This window comes from Ceratotherium simum, chromosome 16, assembly GCF_057802395.1.
Source record: "Ceratotherium simum simum isolate JZ-2026a chromosome 16, ASM5780239v1, whole genome shotgun sequence".
Taxonomy (NCBI): Eukaryota; Metazoa; Chordata; class Mammalia; order Perissodactyla; family Rhinocerotidae; genus Ceratotherium; species Ceratotherium simum.
In genome coordinates this window covers 15,558,265-15,579,726 of record NC_141915.1, presented here as the reverse complement: position 1 = coordinate 15,579,726, position 21,462 = coordinate 15,558,265, and the positions used below count along the sequence as shown (strand labels likewise).

The 21,462-nt window shown below is 40.1% G+C and overlaps 1 protein-coding gene across 1 annotated transcript in view; it reads right to left on the bottom strand.

Annotated features, from left to right (window-relative positions):
- Positions 1-306: 306 nt before the first annotated feature.
- METTL16 (methyltransferase 16, RNA N6-adenosine) overlaps positions 307-21,462 on the bottom strand; it is an 84,640-nt gene continuing 63,484 nt past the window's right edge. Inside the window, exons 8-10 of the mRNA XM_087440637.1 lie at positions 20,366-20,455; positions 8,922-9,095; positions 307-8,812 (exon numbers count right to left, since the gene is read on the bottom strand). Coding sequence (XP_087296763.1) covers positions 8,189-8,812; positions 8,922-9,095; positions 20,366-20,455 — 888 coding nt within the window. The 3' untranslated portion in view covers positions 307-8,188. The remainder of the gene's footprint in view (positions 8,813-8,921; positions 9,096-20,365; positions 20,456-21,462) is intronic.

Sequence of the window (21,462 nt, the reverse complement as noted above, 5' to 3'; positions counted from 1 at the left end):
ACTCTGAACCATTTGTCACACACAGGTCCTTAAAACCTCATACCACACACCAACATAAATTCAAGTGTTAAATGTAAACAATACTGCCCAAAAGAGCCATAATAAAATAGAGGCAAACATTTTTCTGCTCCAAGGGTGGTAAAGTAGGTTTCTACCCATAAAGGCAAAGAAATAAAAGATAAAGCAACAGTATGACAGATTTGATTGTATAAACCCTCTAAAAGCTCCTAATTGTATAAACAAAACAAAATCACCATAAATAAAAGGAAAAGGTAAATGACAAAACGGAGGGAAATATTGGCAAGATGTGCCCTTGCAATTCAATAACAAAAAGAACACTTGGATAGAAAAATGAACATAGAACATAATTTAAATTTTATAAAATAAATATATGAAATAATATAACATAAATATGCATAAATATATGAAAATGCTTGACCTTGCCAATACCATAATAAAATTAAAACAATGAAAATATTCCTGTCAGTTGATAAAGGATTTTTAAAAATTAGCCTTCTAGTGCTTTCAAAGGTGCGGTAAAAACAGGCACTTGTGGAAACTTAAACTAGCACAACCTGTTTTGTGAGCAAACTGGCAATATATATGAAGAGCCTTTAAAAGAGTCAGATCCTCTGCTTCAGTAATTCTTATATAAATTTATCCTAAAACAATAAGAAAACACAAAGATTTTTATACAAACATATTCACTAAAGCATTATTTACAACAGTGAAAACCAGAAAATCTAAATTTCCAACAAGGAACAATTGGTTTAGTGAAGCAACACAATATGGCATTGAAGAAAGCAGAGTTGTCAATAAACCAAAATATTAACAGCCGTTGTCTTTGGGCAGTGTGATTACTGGTAATTTTTATTTTCACAAGTTTTCTGACACATAGATTAATTTTATAATCAGAGAAAACTTATCACAATATACTGTTAAATGAAAAAGATTATAAAACAGTAATATACAATATGATCCCACGTTTGCTGTTTAAAAATATATATGCATATAAAAATACTAAGATAAAATGTAAAATAACTCCATTTTAGTGGAATTATAAATTTTTATTCATTATTTTCTAAATTTCTTATAATGAAAATGCATTGCTTTTGTAAAATGAAATAGTTAAAGGGGAAAAAAGTTCTCCTGTGCTTTATCAGGAAGAGCCTCATATCTCTTGATCTCAACTAACTTGACCTGTTGCTAGGGGTCTACTTTCCATCCTAGTTTATCTTCTAAAAGCTCTCCCGTTTCACCCCTCAAAGCAGTTTTCTTTATCGTTTCCCCTCCCCAAACCTATCTAAAACTGCTCTTTCTGCTGCTGAGCTCTGAAGTTCCTCAGCAATGGTTCAGGCTACCCTTCCAGTACAGGTGAGAGATGAGGAACGGCAGTAGGGCAGTGGCACCACAGATGGAGAGGCTGGGCTGGATTTGGGAGCGATTTCTAATCTGGACAGCTGAGGGGATGGTGATCAAGAATATAGGAGAGAAGCAGGTGTAGACAATAAGTTGAGTTTGACACAGCCACGGTCCCAGGAGAGATGTCCAATAGGTGGGCTAGGTATGTGGATGTTGGAAGTTCAGGAAAGGTCTAGATTTGGGCAAGATGAATGTATGGGTGAGCAGTAAGCGAAGTCATGGGAGTAATGAGGTCAGCCAGAAGTGGGAGGAAAGAGGAAACAAGGACCATGGACAGAATCTTTGGGATTCTCCCTTTGACAGGAGAAAACTTGAAAAAAGGAGGGTGGGCAGCAACCAGACTTCAGGAGCTGAAGTAAATGAGAGTTAGGAAAGTGGAGGCAGCAAATATTTAGACAGTTCTACCAGCCAGTGGTAGAAGAGGTCACAAACTGATGGTCTACCAGGTTTTTATAAAATATTGAATTAGTTGTCAGTTTCTCATAAATCTGGATTTCTGGCTTCCCTCAAAAAATCAGAAAATCCAACAACAGTGGGCACCTATTTCTGTATGGCAATAACCAGCTGGAATTAAATAAAAGCTCACCCTTTCAGTCAGAGTATGAGCTCTGTTCCTTCTCGCCCAGCCCCTGGTACACAAGATGATGAAATACTTCCCTTTGTGAATGAAAAAGCCCTTATTAGTGCTCATCTAAAGTTCAGTGAAACACAGGCCAGAGTCTGATCCATAAAGCCTCACATTTGGCCTTGAAGGCAGGAATCCGGAGACAAACATATCTGAATGAAGGATCCTATGTCAGACCAGACTGGGAATCCCCCCTTCCCAGCAAGAGACAACAAGTCTCTGGAATCACAAATCTATGGGAGCAGGCCCCAGCCTCAGCCACTGCCGCAGGAGGGGGTCCAGCTCAGCACTGCTCCCCGAAAGCCCTCTCTTTTTGGACAGCAGTAGCACAAGCTGCCATTTCCCTGGGGGCTGACTGGCTGCTGAGCAGGCCAAGTCCCCCAGCCGGGAATTCCCTGGCTCTAGTTTCTAGACTCTCGGGCCACACTCCCTGAATAGGTCCACCAGATGGCAGGCAGCCTTCTCTTTTCTCCGGATTGACATGAGTTCATTCACCCTACCTAGGGAAGACGACTTGCTGTTTTTCTGACAATTGCTACCTTCTCCAGCAGGATCAAAAAGCACATCAGTTTTGTGTTCTGTAAGTGAAATATTTGGAGCTGCCTGTTAAAATATTAAAAAATAAAACCCTTCTTCCATTATTATACAATTAAGTATTGTCAGAGTCATTACCTAATTATCACTTATTTTACATTGATTCTCATCCAACATGTGCTTGCACTAGACATTTTATTTTGCAGTTTCACTGACTACTTAATTATCTGTGCTACTGCCAAATACAAAGTTCTCTGAAGATTTGGTAGCATAAATTAATAACTAATTATAAGCTCATTGATCATAAGCTAGAAAATAATATTACCTTAAAGTGCTAAATGGTGAAGTCGGGTTAAAAGACACATGCTTCTTCTCTCTTCCCTGTGTCATATACTTGAAGTCTCCTTCCCTAGAAGTGGGTCAAATGATCCTGGAGGTCCATTTCCATCCCAAGTGCAGTGCTCCTTTCAGATCTTGAGATTTGGTACAAGATCCCAGACTTGGACCTGAGTTCAAACCCCACTCTGACTTAGCTCTGTGAATAACCTTAGGGCAAGTCACTTACGCTCTCTGAGCTTCCACTTCTTTAAGCTATCACATAGGGACACCGCACTACTTGGCAGGATTACTAAATGAGACAACTTATGTAAAAGATGGCCAATCAATATTGGGTCCTTGTTTGTCCCTCCAGTACAGGGAAGCTTGAATTTTGCTTTTGGTCAAAAAGCGGTACTCTACGCCTACAGTTAAACACTCAAGATCTCAGCTTTTTCACTTGAGTCTATTGGTAGGAGATTTTCTGACCAGAAATTGAAAACTCAAAGAAGAAGAAGAGATGAGCAAGTTGAGAAGCCTTCTCTTTGTTTATGCACCCTCCCAGGTGTTTCAGTCCTTCTCTCACTTAACTACAACTCGGAAGCAAGAACTCCTCATCTTTCGCATGAGGAAGCCAAGGCCTAGTGAAACTGACTGACCCTGTAAGGGGAGCTGGAACGTAAACCCAGGCCTGATGAACCGTGAGGTCCGTGCTCTCTTCTGTTTTTCATTCCCCTAGGGTGGCTGGAAAAGCATCTGGGATTTATACATCCTTTGCCCTCTTGAGAACATCATATAGAAGCCAATTCTGCCAAAGCCTTCACTCAGTCACAACACAGTTCCCCAGAGTAAAAGCACAGCCTCCAAAAGGGAGCATTAGCTGTTCCAACCAGCAATTAAAAAAATAAACCGCTGTTTTAGTCATTTGGGTGAGTCACAGCAGAGGATCTGAATGTCTCCACAGAGCAGAGCAGGAACTCTCTGGTATGTGTGTGAGGTCCTGCTGCTAGTGGGGTGAGCCCCATGCAGGATATTCTAATACTATGCTGGCACCAGCACCAAGAGGTTTGTGCTTAGAAAGGTTCAAGATCAATGTCCTGCTCCAGGAGGCAGAAGCCAGTCCATTCTCACTAGTAAGCCTCTTCTCGGTTTCACTGGGGTTAGCGCCATTTAGCAAACCAAATCTCCCGAGCTCCTACTTCCCTAAAAAAGACGTGGTCATGTCCCTTTCCTAGGGGCACCTCTTGGATGGCTGTAAAACTCCTGTACCTTTGAGACTTTCCTTCTCCCAGAGGGCGCCTTAGTTTTCCAAACTGGACTTGCATCCTGCTAATGCGCAGATCTGTTGAGTGGCCACTCATAACATCTGATCCTGCGCCATAAAAATAAGGGTAGATAGAACGTCTCCTTGAGCCCACACAGATCCCAGGGTTAGTAATATACATTTTCTACACAGAAACACCCCTTGTGAGAAAGAAGGCCCACTAACCTATATAATATACACAATACAGAACCAACTGTGCCCACTTTTAATACAAACAACACATTACATGCATTCTAGTCAGCCCACCAGATAAACCAAAACAAGAATTAAAAGACAAAAGAATATTGAAAACAGCTTCTTTCTTAGAGCTGTCTATATCACTCTTCCTGGAATACACAGCTTTTGAAAAGTGACTATTTAAGATCACTAAACATATCCTTCAGTACCACCATTAACTAGATATCAATAAAAAGTTGATCCAAAGAGATGACCCAACCTGGATATATTCTAGAGTAGCAGGACAGATGAAAAGAAAAGAAAAAATAGTCAATTGGGACCATCAAGAAACATAAAAAGATTATGCCCAGATAAAAAGACCATAGGGTAGTACATTTTTTCTTCTTTCTACTCTTATTTTTCAAATTTTATCTATGTGAAAACGTACTTGTTTACATAAAAATATTTAACTGAGTAGCAACTGGATACTCCAAGAAAATATCAAGGACACAATTTTATCCATTCCCACAGTGACATTAAGGCACCTGATAAAAGAGCTAAAGATGCCCCCGTGTGGCTAGGGAGGAAAATGCTGAGGTTTCAGGAAGAGAGAGGGGCTACTCCCTTCCTTTAAGAGGCCTCCAATCTTCCACAGGCTGTGGCATCTTTTCTACACCTTGCAGTTTTATTACTCGTCAGAGCTTAAAAGCTGGTGTGCTCATATAATGAGCTTTGACTCCCATCAAGAGAAGAGATGTTTCATGTTTTAAAAAATATACATTAAAGTTGTAAGTAATCAACATGAACCCTTAAGATTAGCTGAACCTCCACCCAAGACGCCAACCCTGCTAGGACATGCAGCAATGCTCTGGTGCGTGAAGAGTCGGGCAAGGATGCAGGGCAAAGGAACCAAACTGTTGGAAGCAAAGCAGATTCCAAAGAACAAAAGCAGCTTTAGTCTCCCTTGGAAAACAAGTTCAGCCTGTGTTCTCACTTTAGTTATCAAGAGATCAGAAGCCAATGCCAGGGACCAAAACAGAATTTAAGATAATACCACAAAGATTTAATTCCATACCAATCTATCAACATGAACTTCACCTCCCCACACTTAAGGCAAATATCACTCAATATTATGATACATGGGTCAATAACCTATATCAGAGGTGTATGCTATCATACATCACACAATTATAAAGTATATGCATAACTAAAAGAATTTTTAGATGTCTTTTAAAAATATTTTCAACGTTCTCTCATTGGATAGAAATAAACTATTCTTCTCAGAGAAGAAAATGAAGACATCCAAATGCAAAGAAGGCACTCAACAGCTCTAGTGTGGAAGCTCTCTCATCATGTACTTCTTAAATTCTAAGAGCATTAACTTCACACCTATAAAACCTCCTCCATGACACCAAGCCTTAAACCTGGGCCACTGAAACAATATAGACACAAGACACATCTTTTATGTCTCCAGTTACACAGAGTATTCTCTCAGAATCTCTAAGTACTAGACTTAAATAAAGCCTAATACTGTGCCTGAAATACATTTTGAACAGCCAAGGAGTGTAAATAAATATGCTGTTATAATATAGAAAAATACTTAGAAGACATTAAATGAAAAAAAGCACAATATAAAACTGAATACACAGCATGAGTTCAACCCAAGTTAAACCCACACACTCACATACCCCATCTACAGAAAGAGAGACTAGAAGGAAACACTAAAGTACCAACAGTGGTTGTGTCTGAGAAGGTTGAGACAGGAGTGATTCTGTTGCTATTTTCTACTTTCATTTTCCCAAATCTATGAGCATGTGCTACTCTTTTAAAATGAAACAAACAAGCCAACAATAATACTTATTGACCATTTATTGAATGAACAGTTGCCACCTAACTCAATTATCTTAAAATTCTATCAAGATGGAAACTAGGTTTGGGTCCAGCATATGATGATTCCAATGTGTCATCAGAGGTAAGTACAGCGGGATGGTGTGGGAGGCACAGGAGAAGACTATTGGATGGGAGGAATCCAAGGCCCTGGATTGAATTTTGGCTCTTTGTGACCCTGGGCATCAGTTTCCTCATCCTGTCAAATGAGAGGCTGGACTAGAATCATGGTTCCCAATCCTCCGTGGGTTACTGAGCCCTCTAAGTCAGGGACCCTTCTCTCCAGGAAAAAAATGCACATACGCTCACAGAGGTTTTGGAAATAATCCAGGAAGTTTATAGATTCTCTATAAGTCCATGGACCAGATTAAGAACACTGGTTAATAGGTCCTCTTCTGCAGCTCTGTCTCCAACGCCACAGGGAGGTATAATATGGTCCTATTTTCATTTCCTGTATCTTTGCTGAGGCCCTGGTCTAGCTGCTGCCAAAATATCTGCCAAGGTCATCAGTTTTCTGCCCTAAACGACAGCCAACTTTCAAAAGCGTGGCTTAACTACTCAGCCCCAGTCTCCTTTGCAGATGGTTAAGGAGCTCGGGCACCACACTCCAAAATTCCCGTCTAAATAGAACCTTCAGCTACTGGTGTAAAATCAAGCTAGGGAAGTCAAGTAGAGGGAAACTGAGACACCAAGAGAACAAAAAAAGAGACTCCTTTTCCAGAGGCATTCCTGCTGAGCCCTGACATTCCAATTAGAAACATGTTTTAAGAACATGGTTACCTGGCCTCAGAATTCTCCAATGCTATCAGGTAAGCACAGAGGGGATTACAAGGAAACCCACAAAAAGCAGTATTTGATCAGCTACAACTTATCTGCCAACAGATGAGACTTTCTTAAGCAACCTACTGCACATAACTATCTTGCTCCATTTCTTATTTCTATAATCAATCGCTTAACCACTCAAAGCCAAGAAAATATCTTCCACAACCCCAAGATTCAAACAGGATTGACAGTTTTCAATTCTGAATACTCTCATATTAAAAAGAAAACAAAGCTCCACTTTAAATGTCAAAATAAATAAAAATCATACACCAGTGAAACTGCTACAAAACAGTACTTTTAACAGGTTGGAGGTAGTGGTATGGCTTCATTCTGTTGTGCCTCATCTGGGAGTTTTGCTTACCTAATTCTGTTTCTGAAATAAGCAACATCAAAACAGACATGAGTTAGGAATGTGATGTTCCCAGGTGCTCCCCAGATCAGCCCTTCTTGCTGGCATTACTAAGCTCTCCCCTTGACTCCCCCACACCTACCATCAGGCCAGTTCTTTTCTCAGGATTGACACAGGGGTAATCAGTCATATGTACCCAGAGAAAGTCTTCGGTCTTGAAGGTGACTCCAGAAGAAGCCACAGGGCCTATGTGCCCCGGTGTACTGCCTCCACATGGGGAGTGAGAAAGCTACCACTCCTCAAGACGCAGCCATGGGTGACAGAGAGAGCATGATGCTCTGTTCAGTTCTGACCCAGACCAGACTCCAAAAATAATCCTTTTGGCCTCAGAGAACCAGTCTAAAGCTAAGGTGATCAGCTTCGAGTCAGGTTTAAATCCCTTATGAGTTTACTGATGGCTTTTTGTTGGAGTCAGGTTTAAATCCCTTATGAGTTTACTGATGGCTTTTTGTTGGTGCTGATAACCACAATTCTCCCTCCTGAACTATCATACTACAATGCCCTATAACTTAAAAAAAAGGGGGGAGGGGGGATGAGTGTGTGTGTGTTTAAAAATGGATTAATTTATTTCTGTTTTTTAGGACAATCCATATAATAGACCAATGGGCCAATGATGGAATTCCTCTTGCCACCCCACAGGCCACTCCAAAGCAAGCTGCTTTACAGAACTTTCCCAACTGCAAGAAGTTTGCAGTTAACTAGCAACAAGCCTGAAAATTTGGTTACGTATATAGGTACAAAGCTGGTTCATCAAATCCCTGTTCTGGCCCTCAACCCAATGCATTTCAACTAGGGCATCGTCTACCTCCTTCTTAACGTTTATCAAACACTTGAACAGGTACTGTCCAGCCACTCCTTGGAGATGATCCCCTTTTTCAGACACTGGGTTGCTGAGCTGCTCAGAAGCCTCTTGGTCCTGGGCTCCACTGCTAGAGCTTTTACAACTTTCTAAAACCTCTCTCTCTCCTGTTTTCTCGCTCCTTTCATCCTCCACGGGTTCTGAGTTTTCTTCCTGGGAAGGCGAATCCTGGTTTGGGCCATGGCCCTCAGCAGTGGCAGACTCGCCTTCCTCCAGAGCGGGCCCACACAGGGCACTCTCCTGGGGGCTTTGGGCCAAATCCTGGCTACTGCCAGACTCTCTCGGGGTGGACTTTTTCTCTTCCAAGGCTTGGATGACGTCCTCAGGCGCTCGGGGAACTTCTCTTAATTGTCTCACTCGTTCTCTCTTCTTTCTCCTTATATGAATCCAGGAGTTTTCTATAGCTGTTAGGAAAAGGCTAACTTCCTCCTTTCCACAGGGAACTCGTTTATGCTGGACCTATTTGGAGGAAAAACAGAATTTTATAGGAAATTACTTTCCTTTCTCAAAACTCCTTTAAAAAAAAGAGATTATTAACAGTACTTCTTCAGTGTGCTTAACCAGGTACCTTCAGATCGGTGAGAATTTTTTCAATCCATGTCGTCACAACTACTATGCCTTCCACTGTCTCAGAGCCCAAAGACGATGCTTTGAGGGATAATTCTTTCATCACAGACTCCAACACTACAAATGTAATGGGTTTCCTTGGCTTCTCTAATTTTCTTCGCTTACTTGGCGGGGACTGAAAGAAAAAGAAGGCATGGGAGAAGAGGGGAAAGTCATCCAAATAATTAAATCCTATGCATTACAATGAACTCAGCTAGGGAAATTTCCATGACTTCTGCTATCAAACACAGAGCACTGAAAACACAAAGGCTTTTGCATGTTTATTTTTAATACTTAACCTTATAAAATAGGTTTATCGCTCCCCATTTTACAGAAAGGAAAACTAAGATACAGAGAGGCTATGTAACCAGATCAAGGTCACAAAGCTAATAACTGCAAAGTTAGGTTTTGAACCAGGTTCTTTCTGCCATACCATGTTGCCTGTGTCTGGCTATCAGTCTGTAACTCTTCCAACTACTAAATATCCTGAATCTACCTGTTGTGCCCAAAACAGGCCTGTGCAATTATTTCTTTCATGGCAACTCAATGACCCTAGGGGGCACTGTGTTCTTTTTATACTTTTTTATACTTTTCTGTGTTCTGAGTTTGTACTTGCTGAGGCTTGAAAGAAAGCGCCCAGTGAGCCACAGCTTGCGAGATCACATACTAGGAATGACCAGGGCCAGTAGAAACACATGGTCGGAAGAGGAAGACTGCTGAATCTTGGCTAACATTGGGGCGAAGCAGTGGCTAGCTAAGCACTGCCTATCAGCTGGGGAGAGGGAAGACCAGCACCTACGAGAACAGTGCACTTGAAAGCTGGTTCCACATAATTCAAGATTGCCATCTTTCTATTTCAACCTTGGAAAGTGAATAACACTCTACCCACTAGAGGGACTCTAGTTCCATTTTAAAAACCAAATGACACTGCTGTATTTAAAATTTATTTCTTTAGTATGTCAACTATACTTCAATAATAAATAAATAAAATAAAATTTCTTTAAAGTAAAAACTTAGTAATTTTTTCTTTTAAACGACTCTTAGCTAAGACCAGATACATTATGGACACTTCATTTTAAGAGACAAACTTGTGCTTGTTGACTAAATTTATCAAAACTTTAAAAAATTAAGATAATTCTAAGATCAGGGTCAAAATGAGCAGGTGAGGATTATATGGAAAAAGGCTCAGAAAAGGAAAACACCTTTGAAGTCAGCTTTGAAAATCTTTTCCTACAAAAAGAAGTCCCTGATAACTGCGCTGCTGCTACCTTCATTTCTACCTGGAATAGCGACAGACACGTGCACAGACACACACAGGAAGGTCCAATGACTGGGTAGGGCCTTATGAGAACTAACCAGCAACCCTATACCCCACACATACACAACAAAACAGCCAGTTTATTCTATGCTAGAAAACTTTTAGAAGGTATTTCTAAGAAACAATCCACATTTTCTCCTTATATTGAATATATACTAATAAAAAATGGAAATTGAAGAACACTAGAAAACAAGCTTAGAAGAAAAGGACCAAAAACAAAGGGTGTGTGTATGAGTAAGAACCTACTCTTGAGAAATGAATAGTGGACTCTAAGCCCTGAGTCTAAACTTGTTTAATTAATGTTTCAGACAAGATGAGACAAATTCACATTGACATTAAGACAGTAGTATTGCTATTACTCAATCACCCAGCATAAGAAACATAATTTCTACAGTCTACTGAGAGCCTAACACTTTGCAGTAAAGAGCTTAAGATATGCTTATTAGGCTGGGGAGGAATAAAGACGGTAGTGTATAGGAGGAGGAAGGGAGACAAGAATCACATTCCCCATTCCACGTCCCAACACCCAAGGCTGATACTATGGAGAGGTCATTGTAACAGGGCCATCCCTGACAGCCCACCCAGCACACCAAAGGTCATCTACAAATATGCCTAAAAGAACAGCACCTCATATCTCTTCTGACAGAAGCAGTAATCATTTGTGCTCATAAATACCAACCACCAAAGTGAAGATATTGCTGTGCTTCTCATTTGTCAAGGTAGAGCCGGCCTGCAATACTCTTTCTCCAAAATGGACTCATCATCGCTTCTAGAACTTAAAGGAGAAAAATGCATCCTCACCAAACCTAACAAGAGCCCTATCAAGGATCCACTTTCCAAGTTCTGAGGGAGTGAGAAACAACAAAATAGACAATTTATTGCCCGGTTATCCCAGGACTAAAATGAAAACTTCTCTACCTCAAATATGGCTCCTTTACCTTGCATCCTGGCCCCAGTTTTCCATATACAATGGTCAGTCAACAAATCTGGTATCTGAAGAGTTTTACTGAATTGTTTTAATACACACACACACAAACATATTCTCAGGATTGTTTTAGTTTCACTCTATTATAGAAACTAGGCACTCAAGAGACAGATAATTTATACTCTAGAAATTCTCAAGAAAAGTTTTTAAATGATTAAAGACTAACTTAAGCCTGGCTTATAGCAATCATTCCTCTCCTCCTCTTGTTTGTATGGGAAATTCTTAGTAGGCAGGGCCAGAGTAAACTACAAGAGCAGGTCTTAAGAAATGAATAGTTAAATTCAACCCCACGGGTCCCTGGTAGTAGGTAATTTTATACTCTGACACAACATTAGTAAACAGAAGCTGTCTGTTTTTCCCCAACTAAAATGATCTGATTTTGCTAATATGGTTGTAATCTCAAACCACAAATATTTTAAATAATAATTTAAAGACTGCTACAATCAACTGTCATAATCTAGTTTAGCAGGCAAGATAACATAAATAATTCAACATTTTAAAGTGTGATTAAAAAATCAAACATTTACAATGGCTATTTCAGTTTAATGCAAAGAACCAGAAGGTGAATTTATAACTGATTTTGGATTAGAAAACGCTGGCCCTGTGGCCTAGTGGTTAAGTTCAGCACACTTGGGTTCAGTTCCCAGGTGTGGACCTATGCCACTTGTCAGCAGCCAAGCTGTGGTGGCAACCCACATACAAAATAGAGGAAGATTGGCACAGATGTTAGCTCAGGGCCAATCTTCCTCAGCAAAAAATGAAAAAGCACTACTATATTACCCAGATGAAACTACAATGTGAAAGAAGTTTGGTGCAGAGTTGTAAATCCCATACAGGATACAGGTTTTGTATCTTTTGAATTGCAAGGACTCAATGAATAATAATCAAGAGGGGGAGGAGCTTCAAGTCTTGTTTTGTTGCACTGTTAAAAACACATTAGATTGAAACCATAAATTGGACAAAAACAGTTTTTAAATTTTGAAATATGCTTTACCTAGCAGGGCTGTCTATAAATTTCCTAAATCCTCTTACTTTAATTTCTAGATCTCAGTGGTGCAATCAGTCAAGAGACTTTCAAATTAGGTATAACTTGACACAAATCTGTGTAGCATCTGCTACGCTGCCGAAGCTCTGCTGTTAACTATAGCTAAGCGCCGGCCCCGTGGCTTAGCGGTTAAGTGCTCGCGCTCCGCTGCTGGCGGCCCGGGTTCGGATCCCGGGCGCGCACCGACACACCACTTCTCCGGCTATGCTGAGGCCGCGTCCCACATACAGCAACTAGAAGGATGTGCAGCTGTGACATACAACTATCTACTGGGGCTTTGGGGGGAAAAAAATAAATAAATAAAATCTTTAAAAAAAAAAAAAAAAAACTATAGCTAAGACAAAAACTTCCAATGCAGCCACAACCTGTATGAAATCATTAAGTTCTCCCTAGCATCTGCAGGAAAAGAAGGGAGTCATTCACTAGAGATCTGCTGAGCATGAAGCCACAGCCTCCTTGTTTTGACAAAGCAGCTTCTAGAATGGTCTTGAGGGGAAAGGAGTGCCCTTGGCCACTGCACTGGAGTCTTTGTTGCTCTACCACACTCTGATGGCTACTGCCCCAGGTCCTTCAGGAACAAGCAGAATACCTGTGAGCTGTTATTCGGCAAAGGCCATCATTATTTGGAGAAACAAAGCCAAGGGGCCAACACTGACACCTGGCTGGAATACAGACGGCAGGTGTGCTGGGAAGGACAGCCACTCTCTCACGCTGCCATGAAGTGGACTGAATATTTTGTTGTTTAGTAAGGGTGTAGCTTCCTTGTGAACAGTGCAGCGGACATTTCTATTATCGTTTTTTCTTTTTTAATTAATTAATTTTTTTTTTGAAGATTAGTCCCAAGCTAACATCTGTTGCCAGTCCTCTTTTTGCTAAGGAAGACTGACCCTGGGCTAGCATCCGTGCCCATCTTCCTCTACGTTATATGGGACGCCACCACAGCATGGCTTAACAAGCGGTGTGTCAGTGCGTGCCCCGGATCTGAACCTGTGAACCCCGGGCCGCCAAAGCGGCACACGTGCACTTAACCGCTAAGCCACCGGGCCGGCCCCCATTTCTATTATCTTAATCTGACAGGTTACTGCTTAAAACTGAAATCATCCCCAGGATATATGTAAAAACAGTAAAAGTGAAAAAGCAAAGGAAAGAAAAGTTTATGTAGAATGCTACCTATCTAAGAAGGGGGTGGTTATAACTCTTTATGTGTATTTCCTCATATTTAAAAAAAAAAACAATGGAAGGATAAATTATAAAATCGTTTAAATAGTAATCTATGAAGAAGTGAGGGATTAGGGTAAAAAAGGTAAGAGAAAGAAGCTAGACTTCTGACTATAACTTTTTTTTTGAGATTTGATTTTGAAACCATGTAAATATCTTTTACAATTACAAAACAAAATTTAACACAAAAAAGGGCAATTCCTAAAAATATAAAGCAAAATGAAACAAATGAACCTAACTGTGTATGGACTTGGTGGCATAAATCCACAAAGAGGAAACATTCCAAATGACTTTAGAATCCATCATGAGATAGTCCCCAAGACAAAAGAAATGAAAAAAGAAAAAAATACCTATTTTTGCAAATCATTTTGTTGATTGTAATGTTCATTTTGAGACTGTTGTGATATATCGTGGGTCAAAACAAATAAGTAATTATATAAGTATGGTTGAGGACTAAGATTTTTGGCATGGAATTTGTGAATGGGAGATACAGATGGACAATTCATGAAGTTAAGTGGAAAATGAATAGAAAGTATCAGCGTGAATTTAGGATGTATTTTACCTTTAAAAAGACAAAATAATTCCTAACTTTACCCACTGAAAAAGCCTAGAAACAATGACCAACTTAGTGACCATAAATACCTCTAAATACCATTTCCCACTAAAATAAACCAGAGGTCCTTGGAGAAATGGCTGATTCCAGGTCTGGGACAGAAAGAAAAATGAGCCAGGAACAACTTGTCACACTAGAAAGCAAGGAAGCGACCAAAGACTATAATGATCATGGTAAGAGCACTCAGGAGTCAAGTTGAATAAACTCCCCATGGCCAAAGGTGGGACACAACCTGTGCATCAATAAAGATAATACATGTAATACCTTGAAAAATACTGAAAGCATAAACCCATGAGTTCATAACACTCTAAAAACAAAACCCAAACCACTCTCTCTGGTCATTTGTGGGAGATGCTAGGGAACCACCAACTCATTATTTTTAAAACTGAAAAATAAAGTAAAATAATCAAGCATTTATCCTACCTTTACCAGAGGAACTGTACCTCAAGGTAACCAAATAATTGATAAGGGGAAGTTTCTCTTTATGAAAGTACTTCAGCTAATAAATAAAGAAGGAACGATAGAACTGTAACATTTTGCAACTCTAAATGAATTAATGGATCTAGGCAATGATCATCAATGACTGCTCACATTACAACAAGACACAAGCAAACATTATGTGCCTTTCGGGCCGGTCCATGGCTTAGCTGTTAAGTGTGTGCGCTCCGCTGCTGGCGGCCCGGGTTCGGATCCCAGGCGCGCACCGACGCACTGCTTCTCCGGCCATGCTGAGGCCGCGTCCCACATACAGCAACTAGAAGGATGTGCAGCTATGACATACAACTATCTACTGGGGCTTTGGGGGGGGGAAATAAATTAATTAATTAAAAAAAAAACTATTTAAACATTGTGTGCCTCCTGATGAAAGTATACCAAACACCTCCTAGAAAGCAGTCTCGCCCCTCTCTGCCCCGTCCCCTCCCCAAAATCAAGCCTGTATCTGATCAAGCCTCTAGATCTAACTACCAATTTACAGGAAACACAGGGTCTAAGGAACATGTTAACACCATGCAGATTCACTCAGAAAAGTCCAGATGTAAAAAACTCAATAAGACAAATATCCCAGTTTCTTCAACAAACAAATTAAAAGGGAGGGAGTGAGAGAAGAGGGGAAGGAGAGAAGGAGGGGATACTACAGAGAAAAAGCAATTTAAAGGACATATCAACCAACTGCAATGTATAAAACATTAAGATTCTAGTTTGACAAACTTTTTTTTTTTTTTTTTTAAAGATTTTATTTATTTTATTTTTTTCCCCCCAAAGCCCCAGTAGATAGTTGTATGTCATAGCTGCACATCCTTTTAGTTGCTGTATGTGGGACTCGGCCTCAGGATGGACAGAGAAGTAGTGCCTCGATGCACACCCGGGATCCGAACCCGGGCCACCAGCATCGCAGCGCGCGCACTTAACCACCAAGCCACAGGGCCGGCCCTAGTTTGACAAACTTTAAAACATTTGAGACAATAAAAATTTGATCAACTGGCTGACATGAAGGAATTAGTTAATTTTTTTTAGGTGTGATTATGATATGGTGGTTATATTTTTTTAAAAAAAGCTTTACCTTATAGAGATAAATATGAAAATAGTTATGGATGAAATAATACACTGTTTGAGATTTGCTTCGTAATGAGGGCAGGAGGAAAGGAGTACACAGGAGTACAGATGGAACAAGAATGGCCATGAACTGTCAATAGCTGAAGTGGGTGACAGGTAAACGGGAATTCATTAAACTATTCTTTCTGTTTTTTTATAAATCTGAAATTTTCCATAATAAAAAGTTTTCTTAAAAAGTTGTTTGAGGGCCAGCCCTGTGGCTTAGCGGTTAAGTGCGCACGCTCCACTACTGGCGGCCCGGGGTTCAGATCCCAGGCACGCACCGATGCACCGCTTCTCCGGCCATGCTGAGGCCGCGTCCCACATACAGCAACTAGAAGGATGTGCACCTATGACATACAACTACCTACTGGGGTTTTGGGGAAAAAAAAAGGAGGAGGATTGGCAGTAGATGTTAGCTCAGAGCCGGTCTTCCTCAGCAAAAAGAGGAGGATTAACACGGATGTTAGCTCAGGGCTGATCTTCCTCACACAAAAAAAATAATAATAAAAAAGAAAAAAAAAAAGTTCTTTGAATGTGAAAAATCAAATGATAAAGCTTCTAGAAAATAATATAGAAGAATATATTCAGGACCTTGATTGAGGTAAAGAAAGATTTCTTAAATAAGACACAAAAAACACTAACCACAACTGACAAGACTGGTACACTGGGCTACATTAAAATTACAAATGTTTTGTTCATCAAAAGCTATAGTCTGGGAGATGATATTAGTAACATACACAACTAAAGGGGGGCTATTTCCAGAAAATATTTAAAATGCCTACAAATCAATTTTTAAAAAAAGGACAGAAAATCTAGTAGCAAAATAGGCAAGAGCTTCAGACATTTGACATAAAGAACATAGCCAAATAGTCAATAGATATCTAAAAAGATGTTAAATTTCATTAGTTATTAGAAAAATGCAAATTAGAAACACAACAATACAACTGTTAGAATATCAAGTGTTGGTGAGGATGTGGAGCAACTGCTAATACTATCCAACACTGCTGGGTGTAAACAACCCCTGTAGGAAGCTTTACTATGGTTAAACTTACTCATTCCCCATGACCCAGCAGTTCCACTCCTAGGTTTATACTCAACTGAAATGTAAAATTACTGTACAAGAATGTTCACAGAAACATTATTCATAATACCTGCACACTGCAAACAATTCAAATGTCTCTAAATAGCAGAGTGGATAAATTGTAGTATATTCATACGACAGAGTAATACTGTTCCAAAGGATGAACTCTCCTTTGCACAACAATATGGATGAATCCCACACACATAATTTGCATGAAAGAAGGCAGATACTAAAGAGGGCAAACAGGCAAAACCAACCATGTACACAGTAGGATATTGAGAGATGGAGGGGTTAGTAATTGGGAGTGAGCACAGTAGGGAATTTGGGTCACTGGTAAATAAGTCATTAAGACATAAATGTATAACAGATATGTTTTTATAAAAGCATGTATATTTCAATTCTTTAAAAAACAGTTTACAAAATTATATCTGAACAGAAACGGAATCAAGGCAATTGAAACTGTCTAAAGTTGATAAAGTTATACGGCGCGTGATTGTAACTAAAAAGAGGGTCCCTAGCTTTGGTTTTGCTCAAGAAGTCAGCTCTCTAATTTGTTTAAAACATCAAATCTGTTTTATAGCATAGTGTATAGCCTGGTTTAGTACTGGTTTTCAAACCACTTCTTAACAGCAGAATCCTTACAAGAAATAAAATCAATACATAATATTGACAAAACCAGATCAGCTCTGGATATAATGAGACTGAAGCCTAAAGTGCCAACCTGACACCTGTCCCCAACTATCATCCCCTGGGGCACCTACGCAGAATCCTTAATCTACCTAGAACTAGTTTGAAAACCTATGGAGTAGTAAGTAGAGTACTGTCAAGAGACCCCAGCTTGACACTAGCAAGGCTACCTAATTAATTTGACCCCTTTCCTCCATCTGCTCTCCAAAAAGCCCTCTAGTTACTACTCCCTAGACAGGAAAGTCTCAGGAAATATCTTAAAAGCAGGGGGATAATTTTTTAAAACCATAGTTCCTGGGCAATGCTCATACCAAGAGTGCACAACTTACTAGAGCCACATTATTTTTCCTTTTTCTTTTAAAAAGTGTCAAACTTCTGAAAGCAAAGCAAAGCAAAGCTAGGATAACACCTTGAGCAGTTAGAGGAGAAGCTGGGACAAAGAGGCATTCTAAGCAGCTTGTTAAAATTCTGTCAAGAACAGTCCTTATAAGATGCTTCCTTATAGTCATCATCAGTCAGAAATGACTTCACAAAAATCCTATCAACACTAAAACTTGTCTTTTTGTTGCTAAAATAAATCCAGACAAGAGCAATGGGCTTAGTGTAGGCACCTGAATCAGCAGTGAATTAGAATTTTTTAGCATTCAGCACCAATAGAAAGGAGTTAGTAGGCCTGAGACAAGTGAAAACAGAAGTTGCCATAGTAACTTGCACATTTACCCTAAAGAGGCAGGAATGGGGGTGGGGTGGGGAAGTAGGTCAATATTTCTGCTTTAACTAGCTCTAGTCCTTGGCTTCCTCTCCTCATCTAATGCAGCATCCTTCTCTCTCCCCACCCACAACAGGAACAAGAAGGAGAAAGTCAGGTGAGCATTTCAAAACCAAAGGTTGGGGAGAGGTCCAGGTAGAGGGAAGGAGAACCAAGATGACAGCCCACTGAACACCTCATGAGTGCTCTGGGGTTACCCCTGGGAAAGCAGTTGCTGATCAAGGGAACCACTGCTAAGAAACTGTTGCTGGGTTACCACAAATCAGAAATTGCCATTTTCCCTGTAGCAGTTTAAGTGCACCTAATGGAACACTTGGGAGTTCATTATTAACAGCTTTCGGCTGGGGTAGTGGTAGGGAGGGATGAGCACTACTGCATGGGAGAAACCTGAGGCCCTTAGCAAGAGGCATTCTTTGATGGCTAAAACTATGAACAGGGCTCAAGGATGGCCTAAAAGACAGAGAGGGAGGTAGGCAGGCTTAGAAGATTCCTTTTCAAATTAAGCTGATTTTGCTAACACAGACACACAGTGCTCTTTGATACTCTGATCTGAAATAGCTACTAACCCAAGAGGGCAAGGGCGACTCTCGTCTCTGAGATGGCGTGGAGAATGCCAGAGCTCATTATCAGCTCTTCCACTTGCATTGCCAACAAATGTAGGAAGCAAGTTAAACAGAAAGCATTTGGAAACAGGTGCAGTTCCACTTTCTTGCAGCTGTTAGTGTCTGCACAGGGATAACCTAGGGTACTACTAATGATTTCAACCATTTGGTGTGAAAGCCCTGGTATTCTAGAAGACAACAAAAGGATAACCCTTCAGGGAGGTCAAAAAAGCAGAAACATCTTTTTAACTAGTGAATATCTCAAACACTAACCTCTAGATACCCTATTGCATTGTACAGAGGCGAGTCTAGGCTTCCACTGGACAGGCCATTCAAACTTGACTGGGAAACTTATTTCAACCCAGCAGCACATCTAGCTGCAGAGCACAGGAAGGATGGGCTCAGTTTCAAATTTGAGCTCATGTATTCAGAACCATCTGCAAATTGTCCCCTTGTACTTCTGCACATGTCTCTAACTCCTCTGCCCTATGAGAGAAGGGAAAGAGGCTCATAGATACAACAACATTTAAGATGACTTTAGAGACCAAGAGCAGCCAAGACCTTGGGAGAGAAGCACCCAGAAAAAGAATATTGTATGTACAGGGGTTTAGAGTCCTGAAGGACCAGGTAGTAGGCTTCCACAAATACTATGGGAAGAAGGAGCACTCGCCAAGCAACGTGTGCGTAGACTTAAGGCGGGAGGCTCCAGGCAACAATAAGTCAATTACTCTTGTGAAGGAAATGTGAGAACAAATAGATGGTATACTATTACCACCTCTCAGTACAGCCCAGAAAAATTATTCTTCCTAGCCAGTTCATAAGCCTCTCTCCTTTACGTAAGGCAGCAGAGAGGACAAAGAGAAGTTTGTGGAATAAATCATTTTTTAAAACATTCTATTACAGAAAATGTTCAAGCTCAAGCACACACAAAACAGAAAGACTAGGATAACATCAGATCACTCAGCTTCAAAACTGATCAATATTCTAGTGCTCATCTTAAAGCCAAGATGGGGATCATTCTAGTGAAGATCCTAAGTGTTACACACCCAAAGACTGCAACCCAAAATGGCAATTTCTATATTCACCCAGGAACCCCAGGAGACAGCTACTCTAGGAAAGCAGCAGTGATAAAGGAAAATAAACAGACTTCAATTTCATTTCTTGAGGAATGTCCAACAGAATAATTATACCCGCAAGGTGTTTCTAACAGGTTACAATACCTGAATTTTTAATTCACAAAAGATGCATTTCCAATTCATTTATGTTTGTTGAGCAAGAATCACTGTGTTGCACAAACCCACAGAGAAAGGCTCCACAGTCACCAGAGTCAGCATTCCAGGACTGTGTCTGGTTTACAACCACTCTCCACATGATACAAGCATTTGGGGCAAACTTCAGGGAAACAGGACAGTACAGATTTAGTTCATTTATGACCTATTAAAACCCACCATGTGCTGGTATTTGGAGAAACTGAAGCAAGGTCTTTACTTACTGGTACTGTTACATCATCATAAAAACTCCAAGCTAAAGCCCATCTCATTGTCCGACCTTGACAGAATTCAGTATAGGTGACTTTAGGAACCTGAAACCAACAAATAGCATCTCATCAAATTAAAGTCATTCTACCAATGTTTCTGGCTGCTGCCTCATGTTAAATTATGTGTTGGTCTTTCTTTTTATCAGTTAACAAACACTACCATTCAAAAACAATTATGCACAGCTGCCTAATAAACAATGAATAAATTATCTCTCAACAAAGTTATGGGGTTTTTTCCTCCCATAAAACATTAGAGAAAATTTACAGTTCTGGCTTGAAAGTCCCAATACATGAAACACCTAAAACACATGAAATACCATGATTTCAGAGAATCACTGGTAAAATGAATCAAACGGTTTTTTGTTTTCTTTTTTAAAAGAGAGACTCACCGAGGCCTGGCTAGACACAGCTGTGTAGTCTCCCTTTTGCCCATCAGATTTTAGGAAAGAAAATGGAACTACTTTGCAGCTGTTACAATTTTAAAAAATAAAAGGTGTGGTAGGGAAAACAAGATGAGTAGAATGTCAGAGAGAAACCAGAAATCAGAAGCTTGGTTTCTACCACTGATGCCATATCTGACCCCTTTCTCTGAAAAGTCATCCTGCTCATGCTTACTCATGCCAAAACACAATCAACTGGGAATATTTATTTGCTACCTGCTTTTCAAAACAGAAGGGGCAGCACTCATGTGGACTGCACCATAGTGGGAAGCACACTGGACTGAGGATCGTTCTGGATCTAGCTGTTCTTTGATAACTAGACGTGACCTGGAACAAGCCCCTTAAACTTACTATGTAGCCTTCAGTTTCCGCAATTATAAAGGAGTCAGATGCAGGGTCAGTAATAGGTAGACACCAGGTTTTTTGACTTTTAGTTTCTCTCTGCTATTCTACCTATCCTATTTTCCCCACCTTTTCTCTGTCACAATTGTTAAAGGAGGCATTATTTTAATTATTTATATAAAGTCTCTTTTAGCCCCAAAATTACAAAATTAAAAAACAAACAAGCAAAAATAAAACAAAATAACCACACTTAGAGTTTCAAGGTATAAA